Here is a 20,420-nt window from a genome sequence, read left to right on the forward strand (position 1 = left end):
AAACAGGATACAAGAAGGCCAAACTAAGACACGAGACTATAGAATAACAACAAAGAACTTAGAGCATAATACAAAAACTCAGAGACACAAGAAACTCAAAACACTGGCTCACCGACCCCGTGACACAAACGACCTGCAGAGGACATATTGGAACACTGGGCATACAAGTCAGAAACACTGCAGCAGTCCAGACGTTGGGTTGATTGTCTTTAATAAAGTCCCACGGAAGAATTGTTTACATCAGTGTAATCACAATCACAATAACGTCATCTATCTGACACCAGCAATACTCCCAGTGTCCATAAGGGGTCACTGTGGACCATACATTTGCTCCATAGCACATGTCATACAAGTTGCTAATAGTAAGGCACGATGGCAAAGCTAGCAACAGTTAAACTAAACAGCAAAAAAGTCCTTTAACTTAATTCCGGATACAACTGGATGTAATTATTGAACAGATTATGGCCACTGCTGTTATCTTAGTGCTAAATAATCTTACCAACATAGTATCAATGTACTGAGACACATAATTTCAACATGCACGAACAGTTACAAGCAGCATCATGCCAATTAACTTGCCAAAGGAATAACACTTACTGATTCATTAATAACACTTACTGATTCATTAAGGCACAACTCAATCACACAAAACTGCAGCTCCTTTAGGCATGTCCACTCTGCATGCTCAGCACAGGGTGCGCTTGATTCTTGCCTCTAGACACCCCGAGGCAGAGCAGGTAAATTTGAACACGACCTATAATAAACCTAATTCCTTAAACTAAAACAACAGTCCACAAGTTTCATACCCAAGTGAATCATCTTCCCAGAACAATCCAGAGGATCTCTGTCACCTATATTAAAGGGTACCCAGCATTTTTGATTATTAGATAACCAGTCTCTATACCCCATCACAGGCCAAGGTCACCACTAATGGGATCGTATCTCAATGTTTAAGCGTGGAGAGAGGGACAAGACAAGGATCCCCACTGTCACCCTAATAATTCGCAGTTTTCTTAGAACCACTCGCCATTCCACAATACGTCTGAAATATCAAAGGTAATCAAACCTCTATATAAGAACACAAAATTCATTTATATGCTGATGATATATTACTGTGTCTACATGAACCAACTAATTCAATAAAGGACATATTTCATGTCATTACAAATTTTTCACAAACATCAGATTGGTCAAAATGAATTATTAATAATACTTCCAATAATGTTGAACTCAATGATTCCTGCAGACCAAGATTTGAACTTTTCCTTCACCATAGGCATTATCAAATAGCTAGGTATAATTACCTCCCCCAAATTATCACTCACTTACTCCAAATTAATAATTTTTCCTTAATGATTCCATCAAAATGTTTTCAGTCCTTAGACTGTGTTACTATTTAGCTAACCGAATAAAATATATCATAAGATGGATTCACCAGAATGAAGCACACAATCGATGGAACGAAACTTTCAGACTTCCCCTTTATTACCGCTTCAGTTAAACGCCATAACTGCCTCAAAAACCCTTTGATCTTCTGCACCTTAACGGCCTGGTGAAAACCCTTGAAATCACAAACCCAAAATAAAACCTCTGTAAGGTTCTATCAGCCAGTAATCTGTTTAACAACAACAACTAAAGAACACAGTTAAGACAAAAATGTCCTACTCCACAGCCCTTTACAACCACTAACACAGCGGTCCCCAACCCCCGGGCCTCGGACCGGTACCAGGCCGTGAGTCGTTTGGTACCGGGCCGCGAGAGTTGAGGCTCAGGTGTGAAATGTATGGTTTTCAGGGTTTTTATCGGTTTTCAGCGTTATTTTGTTATCGTTTTTATCGTTTACTCGGTTTTCCTGGGACTTTTCACGTGTGTTATGAATAAATTTTCTTTTTTGGTACCGGTACTAGTTTTATTTTGTTGTATTTATCCGCAACACCTTAAAGGCCGGTCCATGAAAATATTGTCGGGCATAAACCGGTCCGTGGCGTAAAAATGGTTGGGGACCGCTGCACTAACACATGTAAAAGATGTTTCAATTTCAATTCAATCTGGCGTTTGGAGGTGATGAGGCAGGAGATGGATGGGGGTTCTTCCCTTAATCTCTGCCTTGTGCTGGGGTCCTCCTGGGGTCCAATGCCTGGTCCCTGCATCCGGCTGTCTGGAGTGGGCACCTTCTGCTCCATCGGGGAATGGCAGGAGTGGTGGGTGGCTGGGTGGGCCCATGCAACTGGGGTTGTGCTTCAGCGCTCTGGTTGTGCTGGCAGGTGTCCTCTGTGGGTCTTTGTGCAGTACATCGTCTGCTGCAGGCTCCTTCCAGTCTTTATGTTGCTATGGTGGGTCTGGGATGAGCCATCTATTCTCTTTTAGACCTTGGTTGATGAGCTGTGGGCTCCTTCCTGTGCATTTTGTGATTCTACATGCTGGTGCACTGTGGCTTGATCTTGATGTTCATTGTTGCGGCTGCTTAGGGTCTCTGAGTTCATGGGGCATTCTCTCACCACCATAGGTGTTGGTGTTTGGGCTCTGGTGAGTCAGGTGCCTGTGACGAGAGTGGGGGTGAACCACCATACTGCCTGTTGTCATTTCCTCGTTCCTGTTTTTCTTTTTTGGGATGTTGCTATGGTACATTTTCCCTTCATAGATAGCAGATGGTTGTTGACGAAACACCCAATGAATCGGGGTTACACAACTGATGATGTCTCGTATCGGCGACGAGTGGTCATGTCAGTCTAAATGAAGAATCACATTGTCACATAAGGGCTGAAACACCAAAGTAGTTTGAGTGCTTCTCCCACCTGACTGAGAACCTTCACAGACATATTCTCCCACCTCCAACCCACTCAAGAATTGTGCTAGTTATTCTAGGGATTCTAGTTCTATCAAGCCCTCTGATTGAGATGTGGGTTTATGAGAATCTTTTATTTACATTTTCCAACTGTTTTGGAAATAGGATTGTGCTATAATTTTCACTGTTCACAAGTGTAGCTGTTCTAAATTTTACTATGAGATTGAGCTGAGAAAGGAACCAAATAGGCTTAATTCAAAATAACAGCATGTCATATTTCACCCTCTCAGCCCTCCATGGATTTATATTTCATTTGATCTTATTTTACTTTTGGTTGAGTTCCTTGCTGCTTCCTCTGACAAGCCTTTTCTTTTGCCAGGCGCAGTGATTAGTAGTTTTTCAGAGGGCAAAGCACTATCCTCGTCTTGTTTTATTTGTATAATTGAGCTGCCATTTGCTTAAGACAATTTTGTACCTTGTAGCAGAGTTAAAGTGAGGCTTTTAGTTAAGCTATCTATCTCCGTTCTATAGCCTCTACATTGTGCTAATGACGTGTGCTTCATAACAATGAAGTTCTTTCTTCTTGCTTTTAGAACAGCTTTTCCTTTGTTGGATAAAATATTGTTTTTGTGGCAGTTAGTTCTCGTCTTCGAGCCAGAGCCTCGGTTTTAGGGTAAAGCAATTCTGAATCTGCATTAAAGTCCTTCTTCTAGCGGGGATGGTGTTGATTCTTAATGTGGCACACTCTCATTACTTTACAAAACCCCTCTGCAGCTAAAGCTCTTCATCCTTCTTCTCCATGTTGCTGGGAAAAGACAACATTAGCATAAAGTCAGTGTGGAGCACTTTTATAACTGACATCAATTAACACTAAGACATGAGCCTTATTCTGATACACTCTGGCACTGTTTAACGCAAGACAACCAATTCCAATATAAGATAAAGGGATAAAAGGAGCTTTAGTCTGCAATGAGAGGACTGTTAATGTTAAGGAGCAGCATGAATAGTGTGCTGAATGTGTAAATGCAAGGATAAAGCCAGGCCCCCAAGTGCATTCAGCCCTAAGGAACTATGTAATAATCCTCAGTCTTATCTCCGTCTCTCAATTAACCATCAGAGAGAAGAGGCCAACCTGCGGTGAATGATTCTTACACACTGACTCTGTTACTCTGATCTTCTCCTTAGCCCCTTTGTGTGACGTGTGAGAAAAATATTGCATTGAAGTTGGATATTATCGCATGGGTTCTTCTTCTTCTTCTTTTTCTTCTTCTCTTTGGCTGCATCCTTTAGTGGCCATCCCTCTGTATGTCCTCCTTCACTACATCCATGAACCTCCTCTGAGGTCTTCCCCTCCTGCCCTTCCGGTCCATCTTCATCATCCTTCGTCCACCATTCAGTATCCTTCCTCTGCACATCTCCAAACCATCTCAACCTCTTTAACTTTGAGCTGTCCCCCTGATGTCCTCTTTGCTTATCCTGCCCATGCTGCTCAGTCCAAATGAACATCTTCAGCTCATGTTGGGATCTTGGTGTCTGTCTAAGAAAGCAGCTGATTGAGGCAGCTAACAGGAGTGCAATGGGAATCGAGCTGCCAGAGAGACACTGAAGAAGCCATGTATGGGTCGTGCCAGGTTCTTTTTACAGTGGTGTTGAAACCCAGGCTGGCATGACAGAGCCCTGACCTGTGTAGCTGATGGGGGCACTGGCCCAGATGGTGTCTGACCTGGCAGCTGTGCATCTGAAGCAGTTGGAGGAGGTGCATGCCTGGACCAAGCAGCAGACAGTATTGGAAAACCTCATCACTTGTTCTGGCTCCTTGCTGACTGGAGGAGGCCCAGGTGGCAGTTATGAGCCTCCACACAACAGCAAGGGCTTCCTTCCTACGTTAGATGGACCATCCAAGACTGGATAGACCATTGGTGCTGGTTCCGGAACAGTTTGATGGGGTTGCTGACAGCCCTTCGCTTAAGTGAGGCGACTGCATGAAGCCACGGCCAGGAAGCTGCAGCCCTAAGTAAGGCTCAGCTGCTCAACACTGTCGTCCAGGAGCAGTTTGTCGAGTTCACTGTCACTGGCTGGCCTCAAGCAGCTTGGGTGGAACCACCATGGGGGCAGCTGGGGCAAGCAGCGCCCAACTGACCAGTCCTGGCCCAAAGGAAGAGGCACCCAGTGGCATCACCAGCCCGGCCAGTGGTTATGGAGCTCTAGCCATTTCCTCCCACTGGAAATGGCTACCAACCCCTTCTCTAACCCCTTCTCCTCTGTTGTTTCTCTGCAGGTCATGAGGGCTATGGAAGTTGTGCTCAGCTCATTGGAGCAGCACAAGCATCAGAGCAAGAGTGCTGGAGATGTGGGCGACTAGTGCACATCCGCCAGGACTGCCCGTTATTGGAGGTGAAGTGGGTGTTCCGCATCACCCGTCCTGAGACATCCTGCCCCAGTCCAGGAGACGAGGGTGCCAATGGTCACAACAAACGCGATAAACTGATCTGGAAAGCCAGCAATGTTGTGGGGATGGAGCTGGACTCCCTTATGATGTCCAAGGCAAGCTCAATGGTGGACAATACCTCCCGCCCACACTATGACATCCTGGCCTGTCACAGGAGGGTGTTCAGTGAGAGACTGAACTTACCCAAATGCACCACTGAACAGCACAAGAAATCATTCCTGCCAGTCCATACGGGTCAAACCGCTAAATTAATGATGTAATTTTAACTGCCTTCACTCAGCCCTCACACATCTGATTCATGTTAGAGTGCTGTTCATTGACTTCAGCATTCAACACAATCATTCCCCAGCAACTCATTAACAAACTGTATCTGGTGGGGCTCAGCACCTCGCTGTGTAACTGGCTGCTGGATTTCCTGACAGGAAGACAGCAAATAGTACGGGTCGGCAGCAACACCTTTAGCTCAAGAACACTGAATAAGTGGACTCCCAATGATGTATGTTGAGCCCCCTTCTCAACTGCACACCATCACACAGCTGCATGAAGTTGGCAGATGACACAGCTGTGTCACATCAGCAACAACGATGAGACATAGAGGAGTGAAGTTTACCATCTGGCTGAGTGGTGCAGCAACAACAACCTTTCCCTGAATGTGGAGAAGACTAAGGAGACCTCAGGAGAACTCACACCCTGCACACCCCACTAACCATCAATAGTGCTGCTGTGGAGAGGGTAAGCAGCACAAAGTTCCTGTGTGTGCACATCTCAGAAGATCTCTCCTGGTCAAAGAACACAGCATCACAGCCTCAACCGCCATTATTGGAAAATCTTGGAAAAAATAGTCCTTCATCAGTTGCTGACCTTGTTAGAGACTAATGGAATCAGCGAGAAATTCCAATCTGGGTTTAAACCACGCCACAGCACCGAGACAGCGCTATTAAGAGTTTTTAATGACCTCCTTTTAACTGCTGATTCAGGGCGTTTTATTAGACTTAACGATACGGTTGATTAGGGCTGTTTGATATAACGATATATATCAGCTGACAATATAAAAACGTCTATTGTTTCATTTTACGCTATCATTTGTTTTGTGGTGTCGCAAAATAAACTGTTTACGGCAATATTTTTTCATGTTCTGATGTCACTGTAGTGGCTATATTAATTTCTTAAAGTTCTCTCTTTCTCTTATATTTACCACACTACGGACGGACAAGCGACTGTTTTTACGCGTTGTCGTTAGCAACCAAGACGGTAAAACAATGGCGTGGCTCCGCCGTCTGCTTGTTTGTTTTGCATACCTTTCACAATAAAGCTCAAAATCCTGTTGAGACTTTTCAAAATAAACTAAATCCCATGAAAGAGTATGGAGAGTATTTATGGATGAGAAGTAAAAAAGAGCCATCGGGTGCTAAAAAATCAACCTTAGACTCAAACGTTAGAACAGGCTTTTCCCCGCAGCACGCTGTGTAATAAATACTCACAAAGAAAACGACGGCCGTTACAACTTATGTCTATAAATGTATTGTTTCATGCATCGGTTAAAACACTTGACTCCAGCTACACGACGCCCAGCTGGAAACACTTCATGGAAGTCAATCTGCCCGAGATTCACAGAATTTACAGAAAATGTTAAATTTTTGTGATTTATATCGTTATCGGGACGATAGATGTCTTATATCGGGAAATGAGACTTTGGTCTAATCGCACAGCCCTACGGTTGATCACAATATTCTCCTGGCAAGGCTAGAACATGTAGTTGGACTTAAAGATAATGTCCTTTCATGGTTTAAATCATACTTATCCAAGAGGTCTTTCTCTGTCACAATGGGGAAATACTCCTCCTCTTCTGCCCCTTTCCATTGTGGTGAGCCTCAGGGTGCTATCTCATACGTTATTTTCTTTATACATGCTGCCCTTGGGAGTTCTTTTCAAAAAGCATAATATCTCGTTTCACTGCTATGCCGATGACATCCAAATCTACTTCCCCCTGAATCGGGATGTCCAGTCCTCATTAGTGCCTTTGTTCAGTTGTCTGCGGGAAGTTAAAGATTGGCCATTACAAAACTCTCTAACTCTAAATGAAAATAAAACAGAAAGTATTGTTTTTGACAGTCCCACTCCCCTGGACCAGCTAACTAATACACTGGGATCCTATGCTAGCCTTCTCTCTTAGAAATCTTGGAGTGGTCCTGGACAGCTCACTCAAGTTAGACAAACAAGTTGTCTCAGTTGTGAAAACGAGTTTTTACCAGCTACGTGAAATCTCCAAGGGAAAGCCCTATATTCCACATAAAGACCTTGAAAAGCTTATCCATGCCTTCATTACTTCGAGACTAGACTATTGCAATTCTCTGTACATGGGCCTCCAATTCTCTCTTTTCCAGCATTTTTCAGTTCAAAATGCCACAGCATGCCTCTTAACTGGCACCAGAAGGCATGATCACATCACCCCAGTTCTAGGCAATCTACACTGGCTCCCTGTTAAATACCGCATCGTTTTTAAAATCCTTCTGTATACTTTTAACATTTTAAATAACTTGGCGCCCAGTTACCTAACAGACATTCTTGACGTGTATAGCCCCAAGAGAGCGCTCTGATCCTCTAACCAACTGATCTTACTGCAACCAAACCCTGACGAAAGACTGGAGGGACCGAGCGTTTGCTGCACCTAAACTCTGGAATAATCTTCCAATCGATGTGTGCATGTCAGAATCCATTCAATCATTTAAATCACGTTTAAAAACTCACCTGTTCCATCCAGCTTTTGAATTAGTTTGGACTTCCTCCCAGTCTGCAGTCGTGCTGTCACTGTAACTGGTTTTAATTATTTTTAACTGTTTTTGTTGCCTTTGTTGTAATCTGCTTTGCTACCTAGTTTGAAGCACTCTGATGGACACTGCCCTTTTTAAATGTGCTATAGAAATAAAATATTGATTGATATTGATTGATTATGAACACCTTCTACAGAGGCACCGTTGAGAGTATCCTCACCAGCTGCATCACTGTGTGGTATGGCTGTTGCAATGGGCCCTGCCGGAAAAAGCTACAACGATTAGTGAGAGCAGTGGAGAGGATTGTGAGTGTTTGTTTTCTCTCCCTCCACAACAGCTACTGCATGAGCCTCACTGGAAAAGCATTACAGGTGATCCACTCATCCAACAGCTTTTTCAGGTTGCTGCCATCAGAAAGGAGACTGGAGGGCTAGAACCAGCAGAATGAGAGATAGCTTCGTCCATCAGGCTGTCAGGAGGCTGAAATGTTCTTCCTGCTCGACTCTCACACACACAAACTCCAGACCTTTTCCCTCTGAAGCTCCTCCCCCCAAGACATACAAAACTCTGAACCCCACCATCACTTTTCACTGATTCCCCCAACCCACTTCCACACAAACTCTTGCCCAAAAAACTCGGATTGTGTTGGACTCTGTTGTTTTTGTAAGATTTTTATCCTTTTTATTTTTTATGTTATTTTAGTGTAACACTGGAGGCTGTGAGTGTACTGCAATGTCATAAAGCTGACTTTGACTTTGAATTGGCAAGAATACCAAAGGAGTGAAACACCAGCTACTGGTGGACGGACCAGACTTACCAACTTGTGCACTACCCGGACAAGAAAGCCTTTGACTCTATGCCCCACCCCTGGATCCTGGAACGCCTAGAACTATTAAAGATAATCAGGAACTCAATGGGGATGTGGCTAACAACACTGGAGGCCAACTTCAAGCTTATAACAGTGCAGGATCTACCAAGGAGATGCTCTGTCCCCACTGCTGTTCTCCATTTTTCTCCACGATATGACTGGCTACAGATATCGACTACGGAGGGGAGGAATTGTCGGCCACCTTCTCTACATAGATGACATCAAGCTTTATGCAACAAGAACAAGGCTGAACAAGACATCGATTCACTGATGCACATGTAACCCAGGTCCCACGTAGCTATGGTAAAAGCTAGCGTGTATAGTACAATGATACTGGGCCTGGGTTCATTTTACTACTACTATATGTATACTAATACCCTCTAATTAGATTATTAAGGACCACCACAACTGTAACTCACACAAAACGTGTTCCTCATCAGATATTTATTTGGAGAAGAAGGAAACCTGAATCGTAGTATTCGTTGCAGATCTGTTTCAAGGTTCGGGTGCTGTGAGGCCTAAAACTTATTGCCACTTCACTCAAACTGAGCTATAAACAGAATAAACATCTGCACTTCTGTTCAGTTAGTAATCAATGAGCTTCTAAACACATTAAAACAGTTACAATACCAAATGCTATTTCATAACAATTTAGCGTTAGTATGCTTTAACTGAACATCACAATCTAAGGAAAAAAAGCGTCTTGACTTGAAGTTTCATCCAAAAAGCTTCTTCAGTTCTAAGGTCAAATGGTGGAGAGTCCCAGATTTTAAGTGTCCCCCGAAGTTTTGTCTTTGGGATGAACCAGTTTGTGTGTGAGTGTGTTGCTGGGTCTGAAGTAAACTGGGATGTCGTGCTTGGAGAAGACTCTCCTGAGTCTTTCTGATACACCGGCTACATAGGGGATGACAATGTTGTTGCGTCTGTCTTTCTGATCCTCCCTCGCTGGTGTCTGATCTTCTTTTCTTGCATCGTTGCTGACCTAATGAAAGCCCAGTTGGGATAAGAACATGTTTTAAGAGCTTCCTTTACATGTGTGTGTTCCCTCTCTGTTCCCTCAAGGTCCAGAAACTTAAACCAGATGAAACGCGCCGTGCCTTATTCACACCACAGCTAGATAACCACAAAAAAACTAAAACACACTATTGTGCTACATTTTTAATATTCATCACAAGTAGGAACAAAACAAGGTGACTTCCTTGCATATCAAAATATTCCACTTCCTGCGTTGTTCCTCTGACAATTGTGTTTTTATTAAATAAAAATAAGCTTAATTGCTTTAATGCTTCGTCTAAGGCACGGCTCTGTAGAGCACCACTGTCACTGTGGAAATGCAAACGCACCCACATTTGCCACTAGAAACCGACCTGCAACACAAACGTATCCAGTTTTAATCAGAAACACTTATAACCCAACAGCAGCAGCAATGATGACGCTGGCACAGTTACACAATGCAAAGAGCAAACAGGTGGAGCTTTACTGAGACGATTAGTTCAGGTTGAGTGAAAGAAAAGTTGTTTCTAGCGTCCAAAACATCAGTGCTGTTCCTGTAGTCGATCTTAGTTTTTCAATTTAGTGGGAAAAAGTGAGTTTGTTGATCAAAGGACCTGACCAACAAACTCAACTAACTAGTTTATTATGTGAATGTCACATGTGGCCAGTTTTCTCACAGACTTATAGAAAAACATTCAGCTTTGACAGGTGAAGTAACAGAAACAAGCATGCACACGCCTAAAACTTACCGAGGAAGCGGAATGTCCTGCGTACCAGCGGGTTGAGGTAACAGCAGTCTCCGGTGGCCACCGTCTTCTCTAAACGGTCAAACTCCTTGGACGTGTACTGGACCAGAAACAGCACAGTCTCTGTCACTGTGATCTAGGAGAGATAGGAACCACATACACAAAGAAAGAAAACAGATTACTGAAAGGAGCAGCACTTTACCTGTGAGTGGGTGCTGCTAGTGTGGGTGGTGTTATTTTGTCAGTTATTGATACCAGTGCTCTCTTAGTGGGCTCCAGCTGCTGAATACACAAAAGGACTCAAGCCTGTCTATGTGCAAATATGTATGCTTTTGAAAACAGGACCTAGCCCACTTCCTACACAACTCTGATGCTCTCTAAAGTTGACTATTAGCCAAAGAAAGGAAAGAAAGAAGGTCTGAAAAGCTGGAGCAAACGTCTATATCAGGGATGGATGGAAACTTTTCAAACAAGTGATTTTTCTAAACAGCTGTTTACGTCAGGCAGCTTCAATGCAACATTAACATTAATTATAAATATACTGTATTTGTTATTATTTTCAGACACTGATGCCGGTGAGCAGCAGCATGGTGAATGTGTAACTGATGCAAAAGAAGCCAGTGTGTGTTTGTGGAATGAAAGAACAGTGTAACAGTGTAACACCTGAATCACTGACATGTGTGTGGCACCGAGTAATATCACACTTTATTAAACACACAGTTCCTGTTAGCAGACACTCATGTTTGGGGCTGGATGTGGGATTTCTCTTCATGAGGAGAAAAATATGAAAGATCATGCCACTAGAGAACATAACAAAAACTACTGTGGCTTAGGGAGCCAGTGAAAAGTGATAGAAACTAGGCCTGCACGATTAATCGTTAGAAAATCGCGATCTCAATTCATACTTATGTGCGACCTCATTTCCAAATGACAACGATTAAAAAAAAAAAAAGACGACGACAATTGTACCGCATTTTGATCCGGGACGTAATCTGCGTGAAAACAAGCGCTCACTCTTCCTGCTCAACAAATGACGAGGGCGGAGCCTTATACCACGTGATACAGAAGCTGGCTGCTAAAATTAGCAGGAAAAAACAACGGAGAGCACGTCAGGGATGACGAGAAAGTGACAGGAGAAAATCCGTCCCGGTCAACCACCCAAACATCAATAACGGGAACCTTATACAGCGCTTCCCCATACCCGTCGAACTCCCGCAGGCACAAAGAAATTACGGAGGCTATTACTTATCACCTGACCAAAGATATGGCTCCATCAACACTGTGCAAAACGAGGGATTTAGGAGAATGATCAACACCCTAGACAAACGCTACACAGTGCCGTCCCGCAACTATTGTTCTATTGTTGCACTAGCTGCTCTATACACGCAGCGTCGAGCAACGGTGGAGACGCAATTTCAAGCAGTACAACATTTTGTTGCAACGACAAAACGTGAGACATTTGTTGTTTTTATGTTTATTTATTGTTTTTATGTTCAGTCTCAACTGTTATGAAGTTGATGTGCAGTTAATAAGTGCAATAAATATTTATGCTGGAAAAGAAAATCGTGAGAAAATCGTGATCTCAATTCTAAGCAAAAAATCGTGATTCTCATTTTATGCAAAATCGTGCAGCCCTAGTAGAAACCCAAGGTGAGCAGTAAAAACAGGTACGGTGGCTGACGCAGTCGCTCCTCTTCAGCTAAGGCAGTGTTTCCCAACCACTGCACCGCGGCACATAGGTGTGCCGTGAGAAATGATCAGGTGTGCCGTGGAAGATTATCTGGTTCCACCTGATTAGTAATCTAAGCGATGGGTGTGGGTATCGGGCAGAACAATTCCATTCTCTTCCACTAGAGGGCAGTACAACTACCTGCTCTAATTAAATGGGTTGCCAGCTGCCAGTAAAACAGAAGAAGACGAAGAAGAAATGACATAACAGCCATGCTGTGAGTGAGCGTGCAGCGTAATAGCAATAGATACATATGTGAAAGGACAAAGCAGTCAGTGTGACCTGGTCCTGGAGAAACTCTGACCCCGATGAGGACCTAGCACAAGCACTGGTCAGAAGAATGCAAAAAAAGGTATACTGGGGACAAACCGAGCCAATTCTTTTCTTACTTCCTCTGTCATAAATCATAGAGCCATAACTCACTTTCTCTCATATGTCCAAGTTTTTCCCTGCAAATACTTTATACCCAGTCTGTTGGGACAGTTAACTAAGCAGTGTATTTGTCTCCTCCAGGCTGCTTTCACTTATTAGCTGAATGTAAAGCATCGCACTCTGGAGCCACTGAAAGAGTCCACACAATACATCTCTTACATTAGACAACTGAGAAAATATAACCAAATAAAACTCAACACCAACACGACTGGCACCAGGTGGAGTGGAACTGATGACCACGTCAGCTACTCATCATTGATATGAGGAGCTGTATTTCCATGGTGACACTGGTAGGGATGTACTGGGATGAAATACACTGCACACCGTGATAGTCGTAACATCAGTAAAAGAATGCAGGGCCTGCACTGTGCTCAGTAACACGTATATGCTGCACTGACAACTTTAAAGCCTGTTTTTCAAGCAGACGATGATGAGGATCAAACTATGCTGGCTAAAAGTCACTGTTTTATCCTTTATTGTACACATATATGTCTTGTAGAATAGACGGTTGCACTCAGACACTAACAGCAGGGAGAATTCCCCCTCTCTGAGGAGTTTGAGGGGGATGATCTGCCTGGACTGTTGTTGGCACCAGAAGGTACAAAACCTTGATGTTGACTCTGCTAGACCAAAAGTTCTCCCCCAAGTTTTTGACCAATCAATCCTGTTTTTATAACTTACAATAAAAAGTGTTTACCTGGAAAGAGAAGAGCTCAAAGAAATCATTAAAAGCCTCAAATCACCATGACATTCATGCCCATTGTGACTGTATGGAAACCTTTAACCACACCAGTATAGTTAGTAATTAAAACCTCAAGATGTCTTCTACAAGCCAGTTCATTGTAGTAATGATACTATTTTTAGAGCCTCATCTCCTGACTTCAGTTCAGAAGATAAAGCTTTAAGAGGAAGACAATGACGTGGAAATGAGAGAGGAGGAAGAGTAGTGGAGGAGAAGGCATGAAGAAAGACACAATAAGGACAGAGATGATGTACAAATGCTAAATAGTCAAATATAACCTGAAAGAACTATTTGTGATCCTAAAATCAAAAGTTACTTATACGCTCTCTTGCATACATAAACACATAAAAAGTGAATAGAAAGAAAATCAATATTCATTTCAGCCACTGGACTAAAGATGGTTGAAACAAGGCAAGCTGGGAAAACTAAAATAAAACCTAAACTGTAATAAACTCAAATTAACAAATATAAATATATATATAGCAGCATGTGGCTGCACGGCGTAAACTCGTTAGCACGGTTAGCTCGTTAACATGTGTAGCCCCAGCACAGGGCGATGTGTGCTAATTTGCCGCGTTAATGCGGTTATGGCATTAATGTCATTTTAACGAGATTAACGCTAACAGCACTAATATATATATTAGGGGTGGGGGAAAAATGGATACTGTGTAGCATGGTGATATTTTGTTTGCTAATAATGTATGGATACAGGGACAGCAGAAATCAATATTTTGTTACAAAAAGGTTTTTGTGCTCTGACTTCAGAGCATGTTGATCCTTTTTCTGAGCAAGAATCCTGACATTCCTTCACTGTCCAAATGTGTTTCACTTGTTTTTGGCAGCAATAAACATGACAGTTTACTTATTTTAATTTAAGACATGTTTTATTTTAATTAAGTTTAAAACTTTTATTTAATGTAAAATTATATTTTGTTTTAATTTACTTTCAAATTCTTCAGTTGCTGAAGGGGCTGCATAGTTTTCATAAACTGCATAGTTCAGAATAGCTATAATTGTACCAGATGGTTGATTCAGTTAAGTTGGACTAGACTGTAATACAAACCGTTCAGTTTGTCAACAATCAAACTGAAATGAGAGAAAGACTGAGTGTGAGACTTTGATATTAGAGAAAATGAATATTGATAAAGTTTACCTTTATGTACAGAATCTGAATATCGCAAAATATTTTTAAAAATTGCAATAATATCGTATCGTGGGATGTATGGTGATTCCCACCTCTAATATATATGTATATATACATATATCCATCCATTCGCTTCTGCTTATCCTTTTCAGGGTCGGGAGGGCGCTGGAGCCTGGAGCTGTCACAGGGTGAGAGGCAGGGTAGACCCTGGACAGGTCGCCAGTCTGTCGCAGGGCTAACACACAGACACAAACAACCATTGGGCAACTTAGATCAGTTAACCTATCCCCACAAACTGCACGTCTTTGGACTGTTGGAGGAAGTGGGAGTACCCGGGGAGAAATGTGGTGACGTTCCATCCGTCCATTTATTTTTGCATTTTTAGAATTAAAATAAGTAATAATAACTACTGCCATCTCAGATATCATCAGGTGCCATTGCTAGGCTGCAAATGTCACAGTAAAGCAGTGTGACAAGTAAAAAAGGGACAAAAGATAAATCTGCTGTTTTTATTATGGGAGAAACTTGTTGCCATGGTTTCACTCATTTTATTATGAGGAACAACAAAAGACACGGAGGAGTAGGCTCCACATGCTCAGCACATCTCTGTTCTTACATGTCCCCCACATACATATGTGCTGTCAGGACTGCAACACGGTTCTTACACGACTGCGACAGACCTTAGAGTTTATTTCATGCTTAATGTTAAATGTATTCTGCATACATGGCCACACTGCTGCATCGTGGGTGGATCACTTTGCTTTACGGCTACAAGCACACTTTAAGTAGTGACAGAATCACTTTCCAAGGAATCAAACATCATTAGAACATCAGCAAAGAACACAAACATGCTTCTCACTGTGCTACACACGGAGCTGCTACAATATCATATTCCCACTACATCATTTTTGTAGCCCATGCATAATTATCTAGGTTATGAAATAGTTTACAGTATTATCTTAGAATAATCTACAGTAAGAAATATCATTCACAAGTTGGAAAATTAAAGATGGTTCAAGTCCCAGAAATTCACCTGAGCTCAGCTCACCATGCAATGCTAAGAGAAACTGCGAAATCCCAAGAGCTCCATCTCAGACCCTGTGGGCTGTAATTAGCACATTAAATATTAAAGTTCATGACAGTACAGTTAGAAAGACACTGAGGAAATATGTTTGGAGGTGGGAAGCTGAACAAACAAGACTTTTGGAACAAAGTTCTCTGAACAGATGAGACATGAGTGGAGATGCTGGTCACCTGGGTACTCCACATTCACTGAGTCAGAGGTGTGGCCCAGTCAATGTCCAGACCTTGAAATGCTGTGGTAGGACCTCAAGAGAGCTGTGCATAAAGGAATGACCACAAACGTCACGAAACTGAAGCATTTGTGGAAAAACAGTGGGCCAGAATTCCTTACATTTAGTTAAATAAATAATTTCACTTGGTTTTATTTGACTACATTTACCTGGTAAGGATCAGATGATTTATTTTTTTAAATGTTAGAACTGAAAAAAGGTCTATGTACTCTCTAGCTTGCCTATAGCTCAGTATGTTGTAAAACTGGGAGCTGGTCTGTTTGTCAGAGAGACAGAAATATCCTGTTCTACGTTGTTTCACAGCTTTCATTTTTGCCCCCAGGTTTATAAACAAAACCACATTTTAATGATATTGGATGTTCAGAACAAGAGATAGGAGAACTGTGGGACATAATGCCATTTCAGTGTGCCATATTCTGTTCCTTATCCACGCGAGGCATCAAGGACATCTTTTTCTAACAGACACATTTTGGCTCATGGTCTTCAGATTGTTGATCACGGACATGTTATTACCGTAAGTTACCACTTCGGGGGTTATTATTAAAAGTCTTGTATGCTAGGGTTAGCCAGACCCTTTAGCAGCCACAGTGTATTGCCTGTGATCATCACTGAGAATGGCAAGAAATGGCTAAGGGGCTGCCTGATTTCCAAAAAGCCTGAGCAGCACTTTGTCCCACTTTCTCATTGGCTGTAACACAAGCTGACAGGTCCACAGTGACAATGTGCTACTTGTTTCGTCCCTTAACCACCTCTCTGCCCTCTCTCTGTCCTTATCCTCCTCACTGTAGAGCTATACGCCATTGGTTAAGTCATGTTGACAAGGCCAGGGTGACCTCAGCAGCTCCTCAGTCAGGGATGAACTTGCTCACCTCTTTCAGTCTCTTCTCTTTGAATCTTGCTTATTTAATTTCACACCAGTCTATATCAAAGCACTGAGCTCTGTTCATCAGTAAGACAGAATCCACTTACACTGAACCAGTGTCTCAATACGTCTCCATTCTTTCAATGCCAATAATTGGGTTTGCAGTGGCAATCCATTTTACCAGAACAGTGAGACCGAGCTTGTAAATAGAAGACGATTTGAGCATGCTGACACCAAGAGATTCCCAGGACATTTTTAGACACTGAAGCCTCTCGTCTGTGTGGTATGCATTTGTACACAGCAGTCATTTAAAAGGAGGCTATGAGCAGTGGCCCAAAACAAGCAGTCCCATCAATGACTGGCCACCACGGGGCATGATGCAGTACTCGTGGCATGAAGAGCTGTTGATGCTCATCTTGCTAGAAAAGGTTGCAGAACCCTCTCTTAAGACTCAGAGAGACATATTTTAGGCATAGAAGCATGCAGGAATTTAGAAACGCCTGTGTGGTTCAGAATGATGATGGCTGTGCTGATCAGGGAGTGTTTTCATATGTAAGGTTGTGCATTCAAAGAGTTTCCTTTTAACAGAAAACAGAACACAGAGTAAGATGGCTAGAGATAAATAATAACTAATGATTAAATGCAGAGTGGTGTATAAATACATAATGAGTGAAAAAAGGTGAGTGAGGTCTAAATATTGGCATCAAACTAAGTTGAGATGATGAGATGATGAGATGATGAGATAGCCTTTATTTGTCAGTTGCAGGTCTCTTGCCCACAACAGAGATGACAGACCTTGCCGACCGTAGGTAAGCGTTGGAGGTGGCGTTGGATCCGGGGTAGGGAGGATGATGCGTCAGTGAGTGCTTATCAGTATATGTATGTGTGTGCACATAGACTAAACACAGTCGATATCAGGGTGTTGTTGTTCAGCTCCAGCCTTGAGCCCACAGCTGGCGCCGAAGGGGTAGCCGGATTATGATGGTAATTTTTCTTTTGCCACAACTCATGAGAATTTCAAAGCTGTTCTTTAACACTCCGACACTGGTCTCTCAATCTCCTGTTGGAGAACCGCGAGCTTCCCCATGATGGTATCAAACTTGCTGGTGTTGTCATTCTTGTGCTCAGAGAGACGATTCTGAGAACTCACAACTGCAGTCAGCTGTTCTGCGATGCAATCCAACTTTCACTCAAGGGTGTTATTTTAAGCAGGCCTCTCCTTGATGTATCCCAATATACGTTCAGAGGTGTTATTCTGAGTATTTACAGCAGCTGTAAGCGTCTCCAAGCTCTTAACCATGTGGGCGATCGTGGCTCAAGAGTTGGAAGTTCGTCTTGTAATCGGAAGGTTGCCGGTTCGAGCCCCGGCTTGGTCAGTCTCGGTCGTTGTGTCCTTGGGCAAGACACTTCACCTGTTGCCTACTGGTGGTGGTCAGTGGCGCCGGTGTCCGGCAGCCTCGCCTCTGTCAGTGCGCCCCAGGGTGGCTGTGGCTACAATGTAGCTGCCATCACGTGTGTGTGACTGGTTGTGTAAAGCGCTTTGGGGTCCTTAGGGACTAGTAAAGCGCTATACAAATACAGGCCATTTACCATTTATTTATTTTAACCATTCTGCTTTCGAGCCCGTTCTGAGAAGTCGCGCCTCGTCCCATCGTTTCAATCCCAGCGGGCAGCCTTGGGGGGGTTTGAACAGCCGGTTCTGCTCTCTTAATTCTCCGATAAGTCAGGGCCAAGCCAGCTCCGATCAGCAAGAACCCTGTTATCATGGTTCCGAATAGGTAGATGTCTTCAGCGTCCTCGATCGACAGTCCCGCCAGGTACACGATCCTCCATTTCTGCCACCCGTCCATCGTGTATCCGGCAGGGAAAGTCCCTCCAGGGCACTCGGGCTCTCCTGAGCCCAGACTTCTCGTTGAGAAAAGGGTGTCAATAGCATTCAGAGACCAGTTGATCAAATCCATAATTGTCTTTAGGTTTTAGACACAGACTGTGAGAGACTGTTCGAGGGAAAGTAATATAAAAAACACGAGACTAGACAAGGACATAAGCAGGGAAGATAAGGGAGAGGAGAAAAAGTGCGTCCGCCTCCTCTGAGAGCCAAAGAGCAAGTTATGTGCTCAGATTCATGTATTGAAGAAAAAAGTTCCAAAGCAGATGTCGCTTCAACCAAACCAAGTCGCCTAACAATGACACATCTGTTTTCTCTCCAACATAAGCAACAGTGTTTTCCTTTTTGTTCCTTTGTAAGATGAATTATGAAAGTGATTGTTATGGCTGCTCAGGGGTCTGTGAACCTTTTTAATAAACTAAAACATACCCCAACCACAGCATGGTTACTCACTTATTCAGTCATTTATATTTCTGTGGGGACATGAAGAGTAGCATAAAACTTGTATGAATGAAATTAAAATTAAAATCAACCTTTAAGATTTAATGTTGAATCTTTAAACTATGATGAGTTTGCATTTTCAACCCAAACAGCAGCACATGAGACCAGTGCAGAAACAGAAGGAGAGCCTTTCCCCATTATAAAACTGGAAGTGCCTGCAACATATCAAACAACCGTGTTTGATGTGTCAAAATCTTAAAATTGAGGTGTTTTCAGTCCGACAGGTACACCACCTGTCAAACGTTTTACAACACCCTCATTTTTCTGGTTTTTTTTGCTATTCAAGTGGTTCGAGTCCAGTGAATAGCTTGATGGTACAAAGGTAAGCGGTGACTTAACTGGTTTAACTGCCAGAGGTTACAAAAGGGTAGGGTTACCCAAAACTGAAAAATAATGTACATTTCAGAATTATACAAAAGGTCTTTTTCAGAGAACAGAGCGTCAGAGTGTCAGTGCCCATAGCTGTGAATGTGAGTCTGTCTCTATGTGTTAGTCCTGCGACAGACTGGCGACCTGTCCAGGGGGTCTGCTTCATCCCCCTCCTGCCAACAGGGATAAGAAGAATGGAATGGATGCAAAAGAAATGGCTGTTGCAAACTACCGTAGGCTGTAAATGGCATGTTGTGTGGCATGGTACATAACATAAACAAAAAAACTATTAATAACTATTCCGACCTGTCTGTAATATTAACAGGAGGCTGAGGGTCTGTGTGCAGCATAAAACCAGCTGCACCACCTCTGGGCTGATATGCAGAGCATGGGCCTTTCTGACTAAGCCCAGTGAGCATCAGAGCAAATCTGTCTAAAAGCCAGACTGTGCAACACCAAACATAGCAGTGTTAACCAGATCTGTGACGAGCATCAGTGTTGGAAAAACATCTTGTTTGTTCCTTACACCTCTATGCAAACGCACTGGCATGGCTTCATGGAGATGAATGCCAGCACTCTGTGCTGGGACAAAATAACAACTAACAAATCACTTTACTTTCCAAGTCACAGTCTCTACAGATCTGCCTTTAATACTGGGAATACTGGATATGTCCCAGCACAATTCAACCCGCTACAGGAGGTAAATAGGTTACAGGTAAGCATTCAGTATGCCGGACATCGTAGTGCAGAGAGTGCTGGACCTGAAGCTCCCACATTCAGCCTGTACCTGGATTAAAGACTTGGAGATTATGTGGAGCAGGACCACAC

The 20,420-nt window shown here is 43.0% G+C and overlaps 1 protein-coding gene across 1 annotated transcript in view; it reads right to left on the minus strand.

Moving 5' to 3' along the window:
- plppr5b (phospholipid phosphatase related 5b) overlaps positions 1-20,420 on the minus strand; it is a 104,390-nt gene that overhangs the window by 71,849 nt on the left and 12,121 nt on the right. Inside the window, exon 4 of the mRNA XM_087845808.1 lies at positions 10,616-10,748. Coding sequence (XP_087701934.1) covers positions 10,616-10,748 — 133 coding nt within the window. The remainder of the gene's footprint in view (positions 1-10,615; positions 10,749-20,420) is intronic.

Source organism: Neolamprologus brichardi, chromosome 9 (genome assembly GCF_056152115.1).
Source record: "Neolamprologus brichardi isolate AB-2024 chromosome 9, ASM5615211v1, whole genome shotgun sequence".
In the NCBI taxonomy this organism is placed as follows: domain Eukaryota; kingdom Metazoa; phylum Chordata; class Actinopteri; order Cichliformes; family Cichlidae; genus Neolamprologus; species Neolamprologus brichardi.